This window comes from Sesamum indicum, linkage group LG7 (assembly GCF_026168435.1).
Source record: "Sesamum indicum cultivar Baizhima isolate 11 linkage group LG7, ASM2616843v1, whole genome shotgun sequence".
Taxonomy (NCBI): Eukaryota; Viridiplantae; Streptophyta; class Magnoliopsida; order Lamiales; family Pedaliaceae; genus Sesamum; species Sesamum indicum.
In genome coordinates this window covers 9,630,459-9,653,218 of record NC_142663.1, presented here as the reverse complement: position 1 = coordinate 9,653,218, position 22,760 = coordinate 9,630,459, and the positions used below count along the sequence as shown (strand labels likewise).

Genomic DNA, 22,760 nt, shown 5'->3' with positions numbered 1-22,760 from the left:
CATATTTAATTTAATCTGATATGAATATTATTTTATAAGTGAAACGATGCATTACACATATATCACATCTAATTTTTTAAAAATTATGTTGTTCAAAATAATATTAAAGATTAATAAAAACACTTCTTATGTAAATAAAATTAATTATTATTATTATATAATTAAGAACTTGAATAATAAAAAAATTTACTTAGACAATGCCTTTAGGATTTGGACATCCGCGAAATCGATTAGTCCATCCTCCCTATTTTTACTGTGGCTAATCTCTTTCACATACACAACACGCACTCTTGTCTCTCTTTCTTCCTCCTTCCCCGCGGTGTGACCCCTATCTTTCATTCTCTCAACTCTCCTCTGGGGTCGCCCAATCGCAAATTTCCGCAAAAACCCTTATCAAGGAAACCCTCAATTGCAGAGTTTACCCAAAACCCCATCAATTTTCTTAATCAGAAACCTAATTGAAGGAGAATTGCTTCATCAATGGCCGCGCCGGAGCTAGCTCAAACCGATCCGGAGGGAATTGAAGGAGTCCGGATGACATGGCTTAACTGGCCGCGATCCAAGGTGGAGGCCTCGAAGTGCGTGATCCCGATCGCAGCCTCGATTCAGCCGATCCGCCCACACGTGGATCTGCAGATCCTTCCTTACCCTCCTCTCCGATGCAAGACGTGCTCGGCTGTGTTAAACCCATTTTGCCGCGTTGATTTCACCGCCCTCATATGGATCTGTCCCTTCTGCTTTCAAAGAAACCATTTTCCGCAGCATTATTCATCGATTTCGCAAACGAATGTGCCTGCCGAATTGTACCCTAATTTTCCCTCAATTGAATACTCAATCCCAAATTACCAGAATCCGCAGAATTACAACCCTGCTGTGGCTCCTTCTCCGATTTATTTGTTTGTTTTAGATACGTGCATGATCGAGGAGGAGTTGGAGTTTGCTAAATCGGCACTGAAACGGGCCATTGGAATGCTTCCCGATAATGCCATGGTTGGGTTTATTTCGTATGGTACACAGGTCCAAGTGCATGAATTGGGGTTCTCAGAGATGTCAAAGGTTTATGTTTTTAGGGGATCGAAGGAGCTGTCAAGAGATCAGGTCTTGGAGCAGTTGGGTCTTGGTGTTTCTGGTGGTAGACGAGCCGGTCCGGGTATCCAAAAGGGTGGTGCTGGACCTAGCCCGACGGCTGGGGCTGGTCCCAATACAGGGATTAACCGGTTTCTGTTACCAGCTTCTGAATGTGAATATACACTAAATTCGGTAATAACTATTTAGCTGTTATCTGAATATTGATTTTCTTTTTGGTCTGTAGTAATCGTTCCTGACTGTATGAACTTGGAGAGTGGATTTACGTACTTGTCTTAGTTGTTGGAATTGGAAATTGACTTATTGTTCAGCAATTGGAATAGTTAGTCAAACTTTAGATTGGGTATTTGATCCTTGTCTTATTTCTCTTTTCCTGTGGTGCAGTTGTTGGACGAATTAGCCACAGATCAATGGCCAGTGACACCAGGGAACAGGGCATTGAGGTGTACAGGAGTTGCACTGAGTGTTGCAGCTGGTTTACTTGGGGCATCTACAGCAGGAACTGGTGCACGGATTATTGCTTTAGTGGGGGGTCCATGCACAGAAGGTCCTGGAGCGGTAATGCCTTGAATTTTTTGTAAACCTGCTTGTTGCTTTCAATATATGTAATGCTTTTACTGTCCTTTTTTGTTATAGTTTCCCCAGTAAGAAATCTCCAACATTTATGGATAGCTTCTTTTTGGTTCTTGTGTTTCCTTATTTTGTTGTTTTCTTGGCAATTGGCACAAGGTTTTACATTGCGATTCTCTGGCAAGTTATAATGCAAGTGACATTTGCCAAATCGCTTATTTGATTCTTTGAACTCCTTTAGTTGGTGGTTGAGAATTGCTATACTGTTGATAAATTGTTCTAACCTAGAATCTGTTTGAGCTCCATAATAATTCATATAATGAATAATTAGAACAAGGTATATCTCACATTAGAGGTTATGCTGTGTGACTGCTCCAGGAATTTAGTAATTGAATGACTAGAGATGAATTTCAGATTAAATTTCGTAATGCACGGTATGCACCTCGTATGTGTTTACAGAATTACACTTCCACTGTTCTGAAACCTGCTAACATGTAAATCCTATACAATTATTCTTGTGATCTTTAGGCCAGCAGTTCTAAATGGATACAGCTGATTGCTCTAGGATTTCTGTGAAATTGAATTTTATTTTCCATGTAGAGTACTTATTTCTTGTTTTAAAAATCACAACTCCACAAAATGGCTGCCATTTTGATCTTTTTGGAAGACTTGGATATGCCTAAGCCTAGCTAGTGCTAGGAATTAATCTTTCACTGGGACCTGGTCCAGACTTCAATCTCTGGCTTAGCATTCATATTCGTATAAGACATGCTCCACATGCTTCTTTTAAAGCTGGAAACATTAAAGAGCATCTGATGGGAGATTCTTGAAATCAAATGTATTCTCAAAAAATAATTTCCAGTACAATAGAATTGGCACTAAAAACATGCATTTGGTTATTACTACAACTCTGCATGGATGACATGCATTTATGATTTTCAATGTAGTCAATTTTTCTTTCTTCATGAAGTATAACTTCTGTGAAAGAATTACCATGGTATTATTGGGGTCATAATGGAGGAATTTTGTAGTGTTATGCTCATTATTACTCGGGGGACTAACTTACGGGGTATAGCTCTCACTACGGATAGAAAGGTATTGTATTTTACTGATTTATTGACCAGATGATATAACTTAGGCCTTCCTTTTTGTTTTATTTCTTCTTCATATTTCTTATACTTGTGTCGTACAAATGGCATGTACTCCCTTGTAGATTGATAACCCTAGGTTGTTATACCTTGCATATGGACGAGCAAGAATTTTCTGCTTATTCTTGGCTGTCTCCATTTTATTGCATGCATATTCCCTTATCTGCCAATTGGCTATTGTAGAATTGGGGTAGTTGCTGGTTTGGTTGTTTAATTTTCTTTTTTCTTTTCTACTGAAAAGCATCACTTTCTTGCCAAGTGCCACCCGAAAGAGAAATATTTCTTTATGTTTTCTTTCTGGAGCTGTTGGTAATTCTAAATTTGCATTGTTCATTGGCTACCACGCGATCTATGATTTTTTCTCACACGAATTTGTGCTTTTGATAGGATACTTGCTTTCAAGTGTGCCTAATCATGAGTTGTGCAAAATCTTTGTTATATGCTTCAATTCAAGAAAACTGGTCTAAATAAGGGATCTCTCAAGCACATATGAATCTCTACTGCTATCATATTTGCACTTATGATAACCTTTCTGTAAACTTTAGGAAGAACTGTGATTGATGTCTGTGTCCCAGAGTCTTGTTATCAATTAATAAGTCATCATTTTTTTTTTTGAAACAAAAAACTTGTCTGCAGTCATATATGTTCTGTAGTCTGTTTTCGCTCTTTGAAACACTCTAGACAAATTGCCATATAGCTCTTTATGTTTTGATTGGGCCTGTCTAGCTGATAAATCTGGCTGCTGTTTTCTTGTAGATCGTATCAAAAGATTTGTCTGATCCAGTCCGTTCACACAAGGATCTTGACAAGGATGCAGCACCATTTTTTAAAAAAGCAGTCCATTTCTTTGATGAACTTGGGAAACAGTTGGTTAGCCAGGGCCATGTGTTGGATGTCTTTGCCTCTGCACTTGACCAGGTTTGTGTTAGTGAATTGGAATTGGTATTAAATTTTCATGGCTTGTGTTTATTGCTACTGTAAAACTTGATTGACTCAAAGAAAGTTGATGGGTGGAAAACACTTTCAAGCTATGCATGCTGTAGATTAATTATAGAGGAATAGGTTCCATGTGAACCTGACAGAAGTTGTTTTATATCTTGGTGTGGTTTCTATTGCAGTGAAAGTATGTTGTTGCACTCTACTTGTAATGAAAAAAGAGACCTCAATTTACTTTTTGTACCAGTTATTATTACATGTTAGTATTATATACTAACCATAATTAAGAGTTCTAATTATTATGAATTCATAGTTATTGTTTAAGTAATTCAATTTGAAGATTCTAGAGATACAAACATCTATATATCTAAGTGAGTATATCAGAATAAGTCTAAGGAATGTAGAACTAAATAAATGGACTTGTTCATCTTTCTACATGAAAGATATGTATGATAATCGTGAAAAAGCCTAACTATAAAAAAAATATTGTAGATGTTATCACATTTGTACTTGCACAAACACATACGCTCTAGAAGTATTTGTCCCTCCCGCTGTCTCAAATTTGTTGCTTCTATTTTCTCTTTGGAACATTCCAAAATAGGGTCCAGTCCTGAATATGTGGCACTCTAAGTTTAAACCTCTACTTAGGGTTAATCGTAGATACACAATGCTTTTACATTTTCAACTCTCATCTAAAACTGTGTGTTTGCCAGATTAGACATGTAAATATGGTATGGAGGAAGACATTGTTTGACTTATATTTGTGGCTTGAATGAATGTAGTGAACCCTGCCTTGCTTTGTTGTTTGGGGTATGACTTTGGGATCCTTTTAGGCTTTTGATGCATCTAACAGGGATTTAACCTCTACTTGCTTTCAGTTAGACCCCCCTATGGCAATACTTAAAGTTTTAACTCTTCAGGTTGGCATTGCTGAGATGAAGGTTGCCATTGAAAAAACTGGTGGACTTGTTGTTTTGGCTGAAAGTTTTGGCCACTCTGTTTTCAAGGATTCTTTCAAGCGCATTTTTGAAGATGGTGAACAGTCTCTCGGGCTTTCTTTCAAGTGAGTTGATATTATATTGACATGGAATTGTCTTTTTATATAAAATTCATTATTCATCTTAGATCTGCGATCCATCCTGCTCCGGATTTGAATTGGGCATGTGCTTTATGAAATGACTGGAGAATTTTTATTTCATGTCTTAAATTAAAATGTTCGCTTACTGGATGCATTTGGAATCTTGATATATGTTATATTCTGATTCTCTTCTTTCTAACTTTAGTAGTTATTCTGACACAATGCTAATCTGGGAGTGGGTCTTTATCACGGGACGTGCTTGGTGAAATTTTAGTTTGCCATGGAAATGCGACTGGACAATCTTTTCTGCATGCTACATTACCATCTCTGCCAATGCAGATGTGTCAGCAGCTCTGTTCATCATTATCCCTGTGCCCTTTCGTGTGTTTCATAGGATTGGTTCAAAAGTTTCAATACATCATGTTTAAGAATCTCATCACCAAAATCTGAAACCTCGGTTTTGGCATCCTTATTCCACTGATATTATCAGTCACCATCTTTTTCGTAGTGAAATCTCTGTTTTAGTGGGTAAACTTTGAGAAATGTGAAACAGATTCTAGTTTCGCTAATGGCATTTATCATGAGACAAAGCTAATGCCAAATAAAAAATTAAAGGAGGGAATGAGTGTTTTTAGTTTGTTGTCCATCAAAACAATGGTTTGGTTATTTCTTATAGGAAATATATCAAGGGAAAATATAACATTTCATGTTTTTAGTGGCACCCTGGAGATTAACTGCTCAAAGGATATAAAAGTCCAAGGAATCATTGGGCCATGCACATCATTGGAGAAGGTTAGTTCATCCAATATTTACCAACAGACTTGTGAAGCATGTTACTACTTTGTAGCTGTAATTAGAACATTATACTTCATCTGGATTTTTTATAAAGAGATTGTTATCTTGCTTAATACTGATCTGAGGAACTGTTATGCAGAAAGGGCCTGCTGTTGCTAACACAGTTATAGGACAGGGGAATACTACAGCTTGGAAGATGTGTGGCCTTGACAAAAATACTTGCTTAACTGTTTTCTTTGATGTTTCTTCAAGTGAAAAGTCTGATCCTGCAGGGTCGAATCCCCAATTATACATACAATTCCTCACAAGGTAATGTGTTATCAACTATCTTCTTAGAAATGACTATGAAGGCCTTTCAAGGTTAATAAATGAGCACAAACAGTCAAACCAACTCTTTGCTGGTTCCTATTTCTTGGGAAACTCCTAGGCTTCAGGATGTTGACTGCTGCTCCTTCTGGCTTGATAAAATGTCATGTTGTTGATATATTTTTCCAGCCAAAAGAAATTGGGTTCTAAACCAAACTTTAATTTTGGACACAGTTACCAGAGCCCTGATGGCCAGATGCGCCTGAGAGTCACAACTGTTACTAGACGATGGGTGGATAGTACTTTGGGCAACGAGGTAGGATGTTTTGTTTTCTCTATCCATTGTTCCATGTGAAATTCTTTCTTCTTATCCAGCTGTAGAAAGATCATTCCCAAGCAGAATGGGGAAGTTTTAAAAGAATTATCAAATGCTCCCTGGTCTGTGAGCCAATAACTCTAATCTATGGTCAAACTTCATCCATGCAAGGTTTTGCTAACAAGAATATTTTTTGTCTGCTGGCCTGTTTCTAAGATATTGGATATTAAAAATTCTTAATTTCCTTGTGAAGCTCAGAAGGCATTCTCTCTCGTCTTGATAGACTAGTATATAGATATTAACAGAAAATGGTTGACGATTTTTGACACATATTTGCTTGTGGTTGCACACCTTTTTATTGTTAACTTATGTGCCGCCCTAAAAAGTTAGTCATCTGAGGTTCCTTAAAATGATTAGAGTTTCCTTTTGTTCTAACAAATATTTGGAATTTCTTATTCTTTTATATTTACTGTTGTGGAGATGCTTGGTATTTATTTTTTTTCAATTTACTTTCCAAGTTTGAAAGCTTTCTCTCTGAGTTTGCCCTTGCAAGTTTTTTGAAAATTGAATTAGCGGTAATCATTCTTAATTTGCTCTGTGCCCGCAGGATTTAATTCAAGGATTTGATCAAGAAGTTGCCGCTGTAGTAATGGCTAGACTAGCTTCTTATAAAATGGAGATGGAGGTAAATATTACAATAGAACTAAGAAAAATGGGGAGGTTGACTCTAATTCCCTCTGGAATTGCTGTTAGCTTTTCCTATTAATACTAAGCTAAACCTAGTTCTTGCTGAATTGCCTGGCAATTGGTTCTGTTTTTTTCTTTCTGGAATTATTATTTTCTTCTGCTGGGTTGTTTGAGTGAAGCCTGCAATGATTATATGCAAATTTTAAAAGTATGTAAAGTTGGAAAAACACTATAAATGGCCAAAAGATGCTAATCTGCATGTGAAGTTGGATGGGATAGCTGAAACGGCACACCAGCTTACATATCTATTCTCTCTAAACAATTGACAACATTATATACTGATATAGTTGGTCATGACTTTGTGTTGAATCATGACCACCCTAGAAAGAACTACCCTACTAGAGTTGGAGGTTGGATCTTTGTATTGTGCCAAATAAATAAGGGTAGAGTTGGAGATTTGGATCTTCGTATTGTGCCAAAGAAATAAAATAAAATATAATCTCCTTTTTTCTATTAATTGAGCATACACAAGTTTTGTTGATGTCTGCCTATTTGCAGGAAGGTTTTGATGCAACAAGGTGGTTAGACAGGAACCTGATTCGTCTATGTTCCAAATTTGGTGATTATCGGAAAGATGATCCAGCCTCATTCACGTTAAATCCCTGTTTTTCCTTGTTCCCACAATTCATGTTTAATCTGCGGAGGTCACAGTTTGTCCAGGTAAACTGCTGTATTTCCCTCACTTTCATTATTGATAGTAATGTTATATCATTTTTTGACTCTTACCTTGTTCTTTTAGGTGTTTAATAATAGTCCGGATGAGACGGCCTATTTCCGCATTTTGTTGAACCGGGAGACTATAAGCAATGCTGCAGTCATGATTCAGCCATCACTAATATCATATGCTTTTAATTCATTGCCTGCACCGGCTTTACTCGATGTTCAATCTATTGCAGCTGATCGCATTCTCTTACTGGACTCGTACTTTAGTGTAGTTATTTTTCATGGAATGACAATAGCTCAATGGAGGAACATGGGCTACCAGAATCAGCCAGAACATCAGGTTTGCATCTGTTGGTGCTGATCTTCCATTGGTGGCGGTAGACCTATATTATCTGTAAATTCTTCTAAGGGGGAGGGGTGATTTTTCACTTAAAAGTGTTTGTTTTGTTTCTAACAAAGGTGGTTGCTTAAAAGAGGAAGTTTTTATTTATTCGGTTTCAGTATGGAGTATAAAGAAATCACTTCACTTCAGCCTCAACTATTTCTTTAGATTTTAGGTTCCAATCTTATTCTCTTGGGGTCTTTCAGCACGACTAAGATGTAGAAGAGAGAAGATGAAAGAGTGTAGAGAACTATAAGAGGCGAAATACAAGATGAGTTGTATTTGTGGCTGAATTAATTCCTTAGCCTTATGAGTCTCTTTTCTACTAACACAGTCTAGACTCTAGGGGTGTCTTAGAAACTTCATGCCTGAAGCTTCTAAGCAATAATGTAAATTATATCTCAAGATATAGACTCTAAAATCTTCCCAGCTCCATTATGGGTAGAAGTTTAAATATTTATCTTTTCTTTGGTAATTGTCTGGAAGTTAACTCAGAAGGGATAAGTATTAGAAAGATTCGATTATCTCGTAGTATTATTGTAAAACAGGCAGGAGGGCAATGCAACTAAAAGTGGTTTACAACTTCCCAGATAAAAGAACTTTCCAGTTTCAGCTTCTTTTGTATTGGATAATGCAAATCCAAGTACTTGGTAGAACTCCCTTGGAGTGCTATGCATAGTTTCTTTCCTATAGTCTCTAGTATTTACATCCTTCCATTCATAAACATCACATATTAAAAGTCCATACCTTTTCTAGCCCATGAGCAACAACTAAAACAGCTTCTGAACCTTGAATTGCTGATGTGCACTATAAAACAGAGAATACATTGTTTCTTTGCATGTAAATAAGCTAGTTTTGCTTCTAATAAACCTTCTTTTCCCATGTCATAGGGTTTCGCGCTGTTGTTACAAGCTCCACATGATGATGCGCAATTAATAATTCGCGACCGGTTTCCTGTACCAAGACTTGTCGTCTGCGATCAGCATGGCTCTCAGGTAAAGTTTCCTGTTTCTTTTAATGCTAATCAATAGTCCTATGTTGGTTTTTCTAACTCGAGCCGGAAAAATGCGGTCCTCTGATTTTATTTTTTTTTTATATTGAATATTAGGAAAACAATTGCTCTGATTGAGTCGAATGTGATTATCCCATTTTCAGCAAACTTGTAAAATGCTTAATTTCTTTTTTTTTAGATAAATTTGTAAATTGCTCGCTCATTTCTTAAATAATATGCCTTTTAGTTTCATTCTAGAACTCCTCAATGCTGGTGAGTTGGATTTGGTATCATTAATCTGTGGTCTTGATGGCCTTGGAGATTGCTATTGTTGTCTTATATGTTTTTAATGGTTGCATTCAACAGGCAAGATTCCTGTTGGCAAAGTTGAACCCTTCAGCCACATACAGCAATGCACACGAGATGATGAATTCTGGCTCAGATGTGATCTTTACCGATGACGTCAGTCTACAAGTATTTATTGATCATCTTCAGAGGCTGGCAGTCCAAGCTTCTTGAGAAACTGAGACAGTTATGATATCATTTCCCAAGTGGTTTTTCTTGGATTTTATGGAAATCTTGGAGTGAGTTATGCCTCTTGTTCCCTCTGCAAATCGATTCCTTATTGTCCTAAAATTGCAAGAATGAAGTCAAATCCTTGTGCACTTTGAACAATAAGGAAACACAGTAGCTATTGCTTTGGGGCTGTGAGAGGTTTTTGCTTCATTTGGAAGCTCAATTCCTTTGTAACTTAAAATAGTATGGGAAAAAAAGGGTATAATTGTAAGGTAGAAAAGACATTTTTTTTTTGCTTTGAGGGCAGGGTTTATAATTAGTAGTATTTCCCCCTTATTCTACATTGTGTCTCTCTGCGTGGAACATAAGACATTTTTTGTTTTTGAATTAAAAATATGCTGAGGTTAGAAAGCTAGGACTCGAGGTTCTTTGTTACATTTTGATTTGTAATACAATGATATGTTCCCCAACCCCTCTACCCCAATCTATGCCAGACTAGTTTATTACCCTTGCAGACGGCAATAAATGTTTTCAAAGTTCACTTATTTTGTTTCAAGTATTGCCAGACTAGGTTCTTCGGTAATAAGGCATGATGTCGTTTCTTCGGCTGTATTTATACATGTAATCTATGTTTCAAATTGCCTAACTTGAACGCAGGTGTTACATGTCCAAGGGATATACTAGTTATCATGTTTAAGTCTACTGTGTGCTCGGTAAATGAGCAAGAATATATGTTGTGTGTAATGAATGATATGCCCGTGTTGGTTGGAGGCCATGGCCAAGGTTCCTTTAGTTTGAGGTTGGTGGTGCCTGTGGTTTTGATCTTATAGGGGAGAAATGTGGAAGGGTGAAGAAGAAGAAAAGCAGTTGGGGATGAGAAATATACAGAAGGCAAAAATTATGTTGAGATGCAGATGTTTGGGTGGAAAGTTAAAATGATTAGTGAATGGCCAAAAATTGGTTGGAAAGGCGCAACCCCAGTAACGGTTGGAGTGATTCGACTGTTGGATGTTCCTGTGCCCAAGCCCCTTCTATGTTTCTATTTTATTATACATAAATAATATTCATAATAAAATTTAAAAACAGCTTAACACCCAAACCATATTCATCACAAAACTTAAATTCCAAAATAGTTATATTTATTTTTTATTATATATAACTTGGAAAGTTTTATAATATGGACCCTTAAGAATTTATCAACTTTTTTATTCAATGGTTGTCATTATATTTACCATTTATTTATTTTATAATTATAAACATAAACTATAAATTTTAAGGAAAATTTAAATCTGAACCATCCATCTCTAAACATTAATTCCATAGTTTGTTATTAGTTGATTACACTTTCAGATTATTTTATATCACAGAGGGGTCTTTCGCAATTTCCCTAAAATGTTGGGGGTTTTATGCATTTATCCAAATAATTTTTACTCGGAAGCTAGGGTTACACTCTCATAGGGACCATAATGTCAATGAACTCCTCTATAAATACAAGTGGAAGTAAAACATGAAAAAACCTAACAATGGACGCTGCAACGGAACAGGAAAGGAAGGAAGTTCGGAAAAGCTAGAGGAATTGGGAGGTTTGGCAAGCAATACAATGGGTGGATTTCCTCTCTCTCTCTCTCTCTCTCCCTTGCCTGCCGATTCCTCCCATTCCGCTGGCTTTTCTGAATCTTTTTCCTCTCCGATGAAGGTTCTTTGGTTTTCCAGCCGTCCTTTTTAAAATTCTTAGTTTCTTTGCACGTATTCGTCAGGGAAAGATGAGCAACGAGCGAATATGAACCGATCAGCTAAAATTTCTTAAGCTTGAGACCTTTTATTTTCTTCTGACATGGTTCTCTGGATCGTTGCCGATTGGCGGCCGCACCTGAACGGTAAAGGAGGCCGGTTCTCAAAGGCTGCTTTTATGTTCGATTCTGATTGCTGGAACGCCGAGAATCGGCTTGGTGCGGCCGGATCTCCGATTTTTATTTAAACCATATTGTTTTTAATCTCTCATTCATTGTTTCAGACATACATACGTATATACCACAAAGTAAGTTTAAGTTCTAATCCTATTTTCACAATATAAGTCTTCATCAACATACTTCTTCTCCTTTATTTTTTATTTAATTTTATTACTTTTAAGTATTTTAACAAAATTCAAAAATTCTAATTGGTGGGATATTTGTTATGATTCTGAATTTCAACTAACAAAATCAAATCTCTCACTTGAAATCAATTTATAGTTACAAATTAGCTAATCTTAATGAACCGTCCTGAAAAAGTTCCCATAAAATCACATGATAGAAAGGTTAATTTATACTTTTACACTTCTCATCTTTTCTAATGTCCAATATAACCATTGCTTCATTAATCAAATCATATATTAAGGCTGGAGATTTGAGTATTTGATTACTCATTTTTCCTTTAACCAGCTACGCGCATTATGTTGGGGTGTTGGTTCTTTGTTCAAAACGACCATTTATTACTATTCTTTTGTTTTTATCTTTTCAGTTAATTTCGTTGTCACAGTTTCTATGAATAATATCTGCAGGACTTTTCTATTTTTATGTTTACCTTATTTTTTTCTATTTTTATAGTCTTTATCTTTTCTCTATTTGCTCTTATTATGAATTCCTGAGTAATTTACTTTAATGTTTTTTCAATTTTATATTTTTTCAATTATTCTTTTACTTCCCCGTTGATTTTTTTTTTTTTTTTTTGTTTCATTGATTGATAATTTTCTCTTTAAATATCTGTCTTTAGCTAAACAATTCGTTTGTTCTTTTGAGGGTTCCTTTACTGTTTTTTTTTTTTATGGGATTCAAGGGGCATTGTTAGTTTCAACTTTCAAGATTAATATTGAGATATTTGGGTAAGATGATAATTTAATATTTCATTTACTTTGCATGAATCATTAGATGATTGTTGTGCCATTAATTTATATTGTATTTATTTTTGTAGACGTTATAAGTCGCCCAATTATTTTTTACTATAAAAAATAAAAAATTATAAAAATAATATTATTTTTTAAATGTATTAACAAACTTGTGACAACGTCCCCAACTCAACACATAATTTGTTTCTTTAAGAAATCAACAGTTGGGTCGTGGACAGCGTCCACAACTTGACTGCGCAAATTTGTTTTTTCTTTTTTTAAAATAAAGGCGAGTGTTTTTTCTTTTTCTAAAATAAAGGCGAAGTCCACGACTCGGCCTCGTGGATGTCATCTACGATCGAGGCAAATTATTAATGATGACATCCCTCGTTGCACTATAATTATTAATGATAAATTTAAATATTATAATTATAATAATTTGTTACAAATATTACAATAAAAATATAAAAAATGTATGTTTCACAATTGCATCTGTGGCGTTAATAGTGAAGTCTTTTTATTTTTTTGTACACATTTTGTATTGGCTCATTTTGTTCATTATAATCATTACCATTGGAATTAATATGCAACTAACTTGATGATGCTATAGAATTGGATTCCATATTATTACGTACTAAATATGGGAACGGAATTGGTGAAATGGTATAGCTTGGTGCATATGTTTGATTAATGTCAAGATTAAAGTTAAGATCTACATATGAAGAATAAGCTTCTGCATGGTTTGACATATGGAACCAATTGGAACCAATCGTTTTATGGCAGTTGAGGCACGTAGTAATCTTGAGACGGTTGAGAAATGTATTAATCTTAAAGTGCATATACTGTAGGTTGAGGCACGTAGTAATCTTGAAACGGTTGATAAACGTATTAATCTTAAAGTGCATATACTGTAGAAGGATCAATTATATCCATCCCAACGTCATCAAGTTCAACTGAATTAATAGACATTCGACTGTAACTTCTTCTTTGCATGTGGGATGTGGAGAGAGCATTATCAGATGACATTGCAATTTGTGTTGGTTAATGTATTAGGGTTTTTTGCCTATTTTGTATTCCATGCGCGAGTTGGTCCACCAATTGATCGTACCCTTTAATATTTAGTGGTCTAAATTGGCAAATTGCTTCAAAAACATTTACCTCTTTCTGTTTGAAGATTATAGAAAAATAATGAATTTTAATGTAAAAAAAGTGTTTAAAATAAAGGATATGATATTATATAACATACCTTTGAAACATAGATGCAACATCAGGTTGATATGATATCCACACGTGTTATGTTGTTGTACCATTTTTAATACCCTCGTTCTATATCTTTTGTTGGAAATGGATGGCCTTTGTACGGTCGTGTCATATTGTCTTTGTCATCTAATGATATATTATATGTGTTGCAGGTTTCAATTTGTGCTCGTTCGATTGGAACGAGAGATCTTATGTAGGCTCATGTCCCGAGAATCTAGCGCTTCTGAATTATTTTGCCTCATCTGAATTGGCGAAAGACCCGTCTGTGATGATGCATCTCCACTATTGCATATATTAAAGAACATGTTAATCTCCATAGTTGAGGGTTAAAATCAGCTGCGTAAATCATAATGACATTTCAATCCATATCATATGGCTGCCAGATAAACTGCAATAAATGACACGATGTAAGTTAACGTGCATTTAATATTCGTATAGATGTACGTAATGGTTTGATATAAGATACCTGATCAGACTAAATCTCATACAATATATTTCTTATGACCTGGACAGTTGTTTGTACTGTTCGGGTGAAGTTATGCTTACAGTTCCATATCGCACCATATGGTGCTGTTAGGAACAAACGATTATATTATCTGTTTGGAATTGGCCCAATCAACTATTGATGGATTTTGCATACAAGATATTCACACGTTGACAAGAAAAATCTGTTGAGCATACGGTCATGGAATATCATCACTTTCAAAAATCCGTCTCGAACATCACGAAACGCCAGTATGGACATGGGCTCAACACCCATGTTGTCAAAATGATCAACTGAAAATGATCATGCGTCAAGTAACTCAATTTGACATCCCTTGCTCTCACGCTCATAAAAAAGTATGCCCCGCATACAATATTAATATTGCATAAATGGCTAATGATTATTATGATATGATGAATGGGGCCATAGGCTATGTGAGTTTTATCCTACAAACTCAAGTGCTTGTCAATTAACCATATACTGTATAATAAAGCTCCCTTTTCCCGCCTCCCTTTTCAACTCTCTCAATTATGTATGCCACAACCACCGCTCTGCCGCCGGAAACCTGCGCTCAAGGCCACCGTTCCTCACTCATCCTCCCAACAGCCGAGGGCGGCTCCATCTGCCTCCTCTGCCTCTCCAATCTTCTCTCCAATCCCAAATCGCCCACGCTTCACCTCTCCTACGCCCTTTCTCAGCTTTCTCAAGCTCTCTCTCAGCCTCACTTCTTCCACTCTCTTCTTACCTACCACTCTCACTTCCTAATTTCCCCTCTCGTTTCCGTCTTATCCAACTTCGACGATGAGCCCATTGCCAAACAAACCATCCATTTGATCCAGAGATTGTGTGATGGTTCCAGTAGCAGCGGAAATGGCAATGAGGAGGTGCGCGGGGAATTCGTCGCTAGGGTGTCGGATTGGCTATCAAGTGGATCGTTGGCATGGAGCCGTCGCCAATTGTATATGGTAATAAGCGGGTCATTCTTTTCTTATTATCCCCCTCGATTGATGAGTTTTGAAGAATTTTGCCATGTTTGTGTTTGCATGCATTTATCTGGAACCCAGCAGTGGAACTAAAAATGGAACAGCCTACAAATTGAAAGGTTTTCAATTAAATGTACCTATTGGTCAACTATGGAGCTAAAAGTACAAGGAGAATATCTAAATGCGGGAGTCTCAGCCGGTTGTAGTAGTGAATTGGAGTTTTGATGATTATGTTTATGAAAATCTTTTGGTTGTTAAGTGATGGATGCTATGGGTAACTTGACATTTATGCTTGATCAGCAAGGACAAAATTGTGGAAGGTAACATGCAAACAATACCACACCCCTTCTTACTGGAGACATAGCCTTTTTCTGTTGTCCGTTCTTAATGATTTTTAAATGTTTGGGCCATTAATGAACTATCACGATGGCTATTGGCATCTTTTAACATTATGAGAAACTTAGAAATATGAAAGCCAGGTTATGATACCAATATCTGGTCGTACTTCATAAGAGTTTTCAGTAGTTGTACAAAGAAATGGCATTAGACTACTTGTTATTGGCGATCTAAAGAAGTTACTTTCCCAATGCTGTTTGTTGTCCATGATCAATTGCATACTTTTTGCTCTCACGGAGGTACGGTTGCAGAAGCCAAGATACATCTGTCCATGTTTATTTGGAATCTGAGTTTTGTATTGGTATGATTTGATCTCTGTTAGCTGGCTTAAATGTTTCTAAGACTTGTAACCAAAAAAATAAAAAGAAAAAAGGTTGTTTCTAAGACTAAAACGTCTAATATATGTATGCCTGAAACTTGATTTTTATATATTTAAGCCTGTGTATTCCTTTTTTCTCCACTCACATGTGTGTTTTATGTGCCCGTAGAATAACCTCAAAATTTTGTAACATTTCTGCTGAGATTTAATCTTTAGAAGAATGGTTCTCAAGCACATATTATCTCCATGCTAAATCTTCCTAGTGCTTTTTTGTAATAAATTTATTCTTTAAGTGCAGCTTCACTGCTTTGGTGTTCTCCTGGATAATCAGGATTGTAATTTGTATGGCTGCATTAGAAACAAAGATACCCTCATTTTCAACCTTGTCTCAGGTCTTCAGTTGTCTAAGTGAGTGAACCAATGCAGGAGCAAGTCATTTCTCTTTACCTTGCATGAACTTATTCCTGAAACATTTCTCTTCCTTCTTATATATAGTGATGAAATCCAAGGGGAGATTATGTTTGTTCTATATAAATCATCCATCCTGCATTACACATATATGGGTGATGATGGAGCTGATATTTTACTGGCCTACTGCCCCAAGATTTTGCACATATCACTTGACATCCTCATGAAAAGTCAAAGTGATGATGTTCGACTAAACTGTGTAGGTTAGTTTCTTCCTGATGCTCCTTGTTTGCAAGTTATCTGCATCTCTTTCTAAATTTACATTTCTTTTTCAATCATAAACACAGTTGCTATCAAGTTTTCGTATGAAATTTCAGTTGCTAAACAAGATTATATGACAGCAATTTTTCTAACTGGCTTTGGAGTTTTCGTGCTTGAACTTTTTCTATCATAAATACAATTACTATCAAGTTTTTGGCAAGAAATTTCAGTGGCTGAAGAAGATTATATGAAAAAGCAATTTTTCTAACTGGCTTTCGTGATTCATGCATGAACTTAGTTTATTTTCATGGAATGACTGAAGCATCACATCTCTCACGTAAATGGCTGAGTCAGTGGCTATCAACTAGTAATGACTATGCTTGAAGGTTCCAGTCTACAGAACAAGTATAGAAGACACGGTTACAGCAATTAACATACCCGAGAATCTTTGCTTGTAATTATTTCTGGAATCCTTGTTGCAACTAAATTTTACGTGCACTATGATAGCAAAATATAGGGTGGTACATGATAATATATATATATATATATATTGTCTTGTATATCATAACCACTTCTTCCTACTCTAGCCTTTTTGACAGTGTTAGCTCAGAGGGGTTTTTTTCAGAGTGCATGCTTAGATCATGTTTGGAGCATGGATACCTTCGTTGCTGATAACTTCATGCAAAAAACTGAGCATGTCATAGATGGGCCACCTCTGGAAGTCTTGTTTTCTGAGGCAGTAAAAGGCCCCCTGCTTTCTTCAGATAGCCAAGTTCAGATTGCCACATTGGATTTGATCTTTAGGTATCTTTCATCTGCAGATGTCTCCGGGAAAGAATGCCAAGTATTTGTAGAACAGAATATAGCAGATTATATATTTGAAATACTGAGATTATCAGGTAAATGTTTGATGGAACATAATGTGCCAGATACTTCATGTATACAACTGTAGCAGTTTATCAACAAATAATTGATAATAATCCATTATTGCATTATATCATTTGTTCATCAGTAAAATCCTGTTCATTTCTTGATTATTGGCGAAGTTTTAGTATCTGAGAAATACTTATATCCTAAACTGACACGTCCTTATGCCATTTTACTTGACACCACAACATCCTGAGCTATCAGTTCTTTCCCAATTAGTCCTTTTTGCCAAAATATGATAATATTAATATTAAGTTCAAAAGGCTAACAGTTTAAAGTTCAACAAACTTTTTCATTTTTATCTTTTCTGTGTTCTGGTTATTTTCTAGGAAGCAAAGATCCAATTGTCAACTCTTCAATTCAGGTTCTTGATCTTTTGTCAAATGCTGATGTAGCCTTCAGACAAAGGCTCGCGATTGGGTTCTCAACATTGGTTCCCATTCTGCGATATGTAGCAGAAATTCCTTTTCAACCTGTACAATACCGATTGCTGAAGCTTATGTTAGACTGTATTTTAAACTGTCCTGGAATAGTATCAGCGTGCAGTGCTGAAGAAATAGCTAGTATCTTGGTAGCAATGTTGATTAAACATATTGACATGCTTCCAGAGACATTCAGTTTGTCATGCTCAATACTTGTTGCCATCATGAAATGCTCATCTTCTCGCGGAAATGAAAGCTTGGCAGCATCAGTAAAAAATGCATCACAATCTGCTGTTTCAATTTGTCTGGACAATGTTCAAACAGACACTGATCAAATTTTGCACTTACTTTACCTACTGAAGGAAGCATACGCATTTGCTCAGGAAGATAGTTTCCCTATCTCATCTAATGTGGGACTAAGGGTTTGTATTATAGACATTCTTAAATTGCAAATGTTACCTTGGTTCATGACGGCGATCAATGACATGGAAGAAGCTATTATCTTGGGAGTGATTGAAACTCTTCATTCCATACTGCTTCAGGATCCTAATGATGACACCAAGAATTTTGCAGAGTGTCTAGTTTCATCTTCATGGTTCAGTGCATTATTTGGATGCTTGGGCCTGTTTCCCTCAGAAAAGATGAAATGGAGGGTTTATCTGATCTTCAGTTCAATTGTTGATGTACTTCTAGGAGTTGATTTTGGGCAACCTATCAGAGATGCTGCTCTCCATTTGCCATCCGACCCTACAGATTTGTTATTCCTTCTTGGTCAGAAGAGTATCCATAATCCTGAGTTGCTTTCTTGTCAATCTGCAGTTCTACTGGTATTGTATGTTAGCTCTCTTTATAATGACAGGTAACAAGATTCTCATCTACATTCTACTCCCACATCTCTCCAGAAAATTAACTAGTGTGTCTTTCTTTCATTGGTTAGGATTGCAGATGACAAGCTGGTACTAGCTTCTCTGGAGCAATTTATTTTACTCAACAGCAGTGATTTCCTCTGTGGAGCTTCTGAGTCAGTGACCATAGAATTACTAGTAAATCTTTATGGGCTTTACAGGGGATATGCAAAGCTGAGCTACCAAATACCTTACAGCCCAGAAGCTGAAAGAATCCTATTTCAGCTATTGGCTGACAAGGATTGGGATTCTCTTTCTACCAAGATCCACTTGACATCACTGAGATGGCTGTTCCAACAAGAGAAACTCTGCAAGCCATTGTCTGATCAGATACTAAAATTCTGCAGATGCAACGGCTCAATTGGTAACAATTATCATGAAACTAGCCAAGAAGTCAATTTACATGCATTTGCTGAGTTGATAACATCTGGGGACAACTTTGGAGCAATGGTTTTCGTATGCTTATTGGGAGAGCTTGTGGAAAATTCCTGCCAAGAGTGTGACATCATTTCAGTATTAAAAACATGTAAAGAAATGATTGAAATTGCTCCAGTTGCTTCAGATCATTTCTGCATGCATGGGATGGATGGTGTGCTACAAAGTATTTATAATTATCCAATATATGATTTCCCAGAATTATTCATGGCCACATCTCAACTTGTTTTTAGTACTTTACAATCAGTACAGTCTGAATCGATCTCTGATGGTGAAGCTTGGGTAGGGATTACAGTTAAGGTATGAAATTTACTATTCTTGTCACTTTTCTTATGTAACTCCAGAAAGTTAATTTAGATATTCCTCTATATAGTTGATGGACTACATGTTCTTGGCTGTGGCTTCAGACGGATGGACTGAAGAAGTTCTCACAATAGTTGGCATTCTTTCTCTGATTTTGCACCACTCAACAAAGGAGGCACTTATGGAAGCTTCTAAACTCATAATTTTGAATGTTTCTTTGGTCTCATCAATTAATAACATAATCTCTGAAGCTTGTTCGAAGGGACCTGCTCTTTCTGACCATGACGAAGGAACCAGAATAGGGGATGTTCTCATATTTGTGCTTTTGCTACTCTTCTTCTCCCTGAGAAGGTAACCATATTATGAGTGATGCAGGAGAGATATATTATTGTTTTTTTTCTTATTCCATGCTGATTTCATTGGTTTCACAGCATACGAGCTATCCTACCAGGTATTATTGACTTCCAAATTTTGCTTGATGAGGGACGCAATATGCAGCCATTATCCTATGTCAGCATCCGATGCCATGACTTGTGCAAGTTGATGCACTTTGGATCTGCTCCAGTAAAACTAATTGCTTCATTTTGTCTTGTGGAGCTATTTAGTGGAATATCAGATTATACAAGTAGAACTCTTGTTGATCTGAAATTAAGAGAAGGCTACCTGTCGTCATTAGCAGCTGTACTAGAAGGCCTGATATTTTTTAATGACGTCAGAGTCGCACTGAATTGTTCCCTATGTTTCTCGTCTCTCACAACATGGAGAGAGCTTCAAGTTGAACCTATGATTTCGGAAAAGGACCACTGGTGTAGATTGATAGTAGAGGAGCTGGTCATGTCTTTGTCTGCTCCAAGTCTCACGACAAAATCCCTTATGATTCATCACAAGCCCGCTGCTAATGTCGCAGTTTCATTGCTAAAACTGAGCAAAATACCTTCCTGGATGACTAAAGTGTTTGATGATTCTTCTATACGAGGTATTATTCAGAACATATCCCCGAGTGATGTGAACATTGAATTAGTGATTTTGTTTCGACAACTTCTGGTTTCTGGGCGTCTGAATCCTTCACATATTGCTGACCTCAATAGAGTGTTCCAGGTAAAACTGCATTTATCTTATAATCGAATTTTCCTTACCCGAACCCTAGAGAAGAGGTAAAGAATATGAATCGAGGAGTTCATTAATTTTCTATCAAATACGATGAGCAATGCTCAGTTTATTAGGATCCTAGAAGTACATACGGAACTTTTATATGCTATCACTATTAATGTTATCATTCTTCATCTAACATTCTATGAGCTCTTGTAGGCATGTAGACGACAAGTGTACACCAATGACATTCAGGATAGCAGCATAGAGGATCACATGCAGCATGTAGCTGTTAATCTAGATCATGTAGGGAAAACCCGTACCTTTCTCTTCAGCCTTGTGTCATCTCATTCATATCCTCATTTTTACCTCGGGAGGTCTCAGAGTAGAAAGAAAGAATTACTAGAAGAAATAGAATTATTTACTAAATGCTTGATGGAAGAGGATGAAGTTTAAGTATAGTTTTCAGATATGCTTTCTTGAATTCAATACTTTACCCGCTTTAGAGAGTTATTCTGAGGCCATTACGTTCGTAACTCTTATACCTCTACACGTACTAATAATCCTAATTACATACTTGTATCCTTCATGGCATTCGCCGCTCTCTTTCCCCAGCTCCAGACTGAGGGAACATGTGTGAGAGGCTTGTATGAGTCTAATATGAGATAGAAACCTCAGTGTACTGGATCTTTGATTGAGAATGCATAAGCTTCACTGTTAGTATACTGGGTGCAACATATGAAAATATATTCTCCAATTCCGGAGAAACTTTGACATGAATGTCGTGGCAATACTTCATTAGTTAGGTGATAAATATAATACGCTTGTTACTTTAGGTGGTTACTCTGTCAAACTTATAAATGGATCATGTATATGACCAGAGTTGTGTTGTTAGGTTGTAATTTTCACTTGCTTGGAGATACTTTCTTCGTAAACTACCTTTAAAGGAAGCAATTGTTGACGTAGAAATTTAAGAAAAAATGTGAAACGAGTACAGAAGCTTGTGCTTGATTTGATCTTTTTTGATTCATATTTAGTTTTCATGCCTTTCAGGTTACTGATGGCTAGAAATTTAAGCACAATTTGAACTCTTCAGTGTGCTGCAACTTCTTTCGGTCTTAAAACCAAATTCGGAATGTAAACCCGATTTTGGGTGAAATATCCGAATCTTATACTTCTGTTATATTTGGAATCTCAAAGTTTTGGTGGTAATAAAGCCAAAAAAGAAAAATGCAAAGTACGCCCAGAAAAAATAAAGTACAATAATGAGAAAAATACCTTTCTTCCATGTTTGGTTCTAGAAAGAAAAATACAAAAGAGAAATCTTGTGCAGCATAATTGGAAATACAATTATGTAATTTGAGCACTTATTTTGAAAAATCAACATTTATTTAGAAAGAAGAAAATGCAAGATGAAGTTATTTCAATGTATTCTAAATTCCAACAAACTTCAACGGATTTTTCAACATAATACCAAATACGGAGGGCTAAATATTTTTTTATTCCCATTAAAAAGGATCACATTCTTTTTCTTTTTCTTTTTTTTTGTTTACCGTGATTTTGACTAGTAACGGAATTAGTTCTATTAAATTTAAATTATGTCTTTTTTATATCGTGTCGTTAAAATTTAAACTATTTTACAAATTTCTCAAATTTTTTATTTTATATCTAAATCCGACTATTGGACTTTGTTGGATTAAGTGTACATTGTTGGATTGATATATATATGTTGTTATATTTTGATCTATTTAAAGTTGTGGGGAGTGATTGTACTATGTGGTGCATAATGTAGGTTTTCTTGCTTGCTACATATAAAGATTTATTTCATCTCTTGATTTTTGTTAGTCTCAACATCTCATTTTTGTTATAAATATTAAAAACCGCAAACCACCCGCAACCGCACATTTGATTTTGGTTTTAAAAGCAATTTAAAAAATTATTTTATAAAACTGCCAATGACAATTTAATTTGAAAATAAATTTTAAAAAATCAAAACCGCACCGTGAACATCCGTAATCATTTCTGTTTGTCGTATTTGTGTTTATTTGTGCTTAGACTTGTTTATCTCCAATCCAATGGAATCGTATGATAAATATTATTACATTAATTTATGATTAATTATTCTTTTTCTATTAATTGACATTTTAAATGTAATTAATTTACTATCTGAT

The 22,760-nt window shown here is 35.9% G+C and overlaps 2 protein-coding genes across 6 annotated transcripts; both read left to right on the top strand.

The window, feature by feature from the left end:
* The first annotated feature begins 250 nt into the window (after nucleotides 1-250).
* LOC105166468 (protein transport protein SEC23 E) lies at nucleotides 251-10,079 on the top strand. Its single transcript, XM_011085839.3, has 12 exons — nucleotides 251-1,260; nucleotides 1,471-1,644; nucleotides 3,561-3,722; nucleotides 4,661-4,803; nucleotides 5,535-5,610; nucleotides 5,753-5,922; nucleotides 6,154-6,235; nucleotides 6,843-6,920; nucleotides 7,481-7,642; nucleotides 7,722-7,985; nucleotides 8,918-9,022; nucleotides 9,385-10,079. Exons 1-12 carry the CDS (start codon nucleotides 481-483, stop codon nucleotides 9,535-9,537), a joined length of 2,349 nt encoding a protein of 782 aa, XP_011084141.1. The 5' UTR covers nucleotides 251-480; the 3' UTR covers nucleotides 9,538-10,079.
* Nucleotides 10,080-14,609: 4,530 nt separating this feature from the next.
* Nucleotides 14,610-21,527, top strand: PRD1 (putative recombination initiation defect 1). 5 transcript variants are annotated; one of them, XM_088882438.1, is made up of 10 exons: nucleotides 15,006-15,106; nucleotides 15,209-15,444; nucleotides 16,138-16,247; nucleotides 16,335-16,510; nucleotides 17,096-17,407; nucleotides 17,765-18,716; nucleotides 18,795-19,497; nucleotides 19,571-19,851; nucleotides 19,932-20,598; nucleotides 20,809-21,525. In XM_088882438.1, exons 4-10 carry the CDS (start codon nucleotides 16,357-16,359, stop codon nucleotides 21,043-21,045), a joined length of 3,306 nt encoding a protein of 1,101 aa, XP_088738564.1. In that variant the 5' UTR covers nucleotides 15,006-15,106; nucleotides 15,209-15,444; nucleotides 16,138-16,247; nucleotides 16,335-16,356; the 3' UTR covers nucleotides 21,046-21,525. The 5 variants fall into 5 exon arrangements, with proteins under 5 accessions (XP_088738562.1, XP_011084192.3, XP_088738565.1 ...); XM_088882436.1 differs by lacking the exon at nucleotides 15,209-15,444 and having other exon boundaries at nucleotides 14,610-15,106; nucleotides 17,330-17,407; nucleotides 20,809-21,523; XM_011085890.3 differs by lacking the exon at nucleotides 15,209-15,444 and having other exon boundaries at nucleotides 14,610-15,106; nucleotides 20,809-21,523.
* Nucleotides 21,528-22,760: the final 1,233 nt, after the last annotated feature.

Bases quoted from the DNA above. Each gene is read 5' to 3' on its own strand.
- LOC105166468 (XM_011085839.3), top strand. From the start codon at position 481: ATGGCCGCGCCGGAGCTAGCTCAAACCGATCCGGAGGGAATTGAAGGA. The intron at 1,645-3,560 runs GTAATGCCTTGA...GTTTTCTTGTAG, and splicing joins GCACAGAAGGTCCTGGAGCG to ATCGTATCAAAAGATTTGTC. The intron at 6,921-7,480 runs GTAAATATTACA...GCCTATTTGCAG, and splicing joins CTTATAAAATGGAGATGGAG to GAAGGTTTTGATGCAACAAG.
- PRD1 (XM_011085890.3), top strand. From the start codon at position 14,672: ATGTATGCCACAACCACCGCTCTGCCGCCGGAAACCTGCGCTCAAGGC. The intron at 15,107-16,137 runs GTAATAAGCGGG...CTTTAAGTGCAG, and splicing joins GCCGTCGCCAATTGTATATG to CTTCACTGCTTTGGTGTTCT. The intron at 19,498-19,570 runs GTATGAAATTTA...TCCTCTATATAG, and splicing joins GGGTAGGGATTACAGTTAAG to TTGATGGACTACATGTTCTT.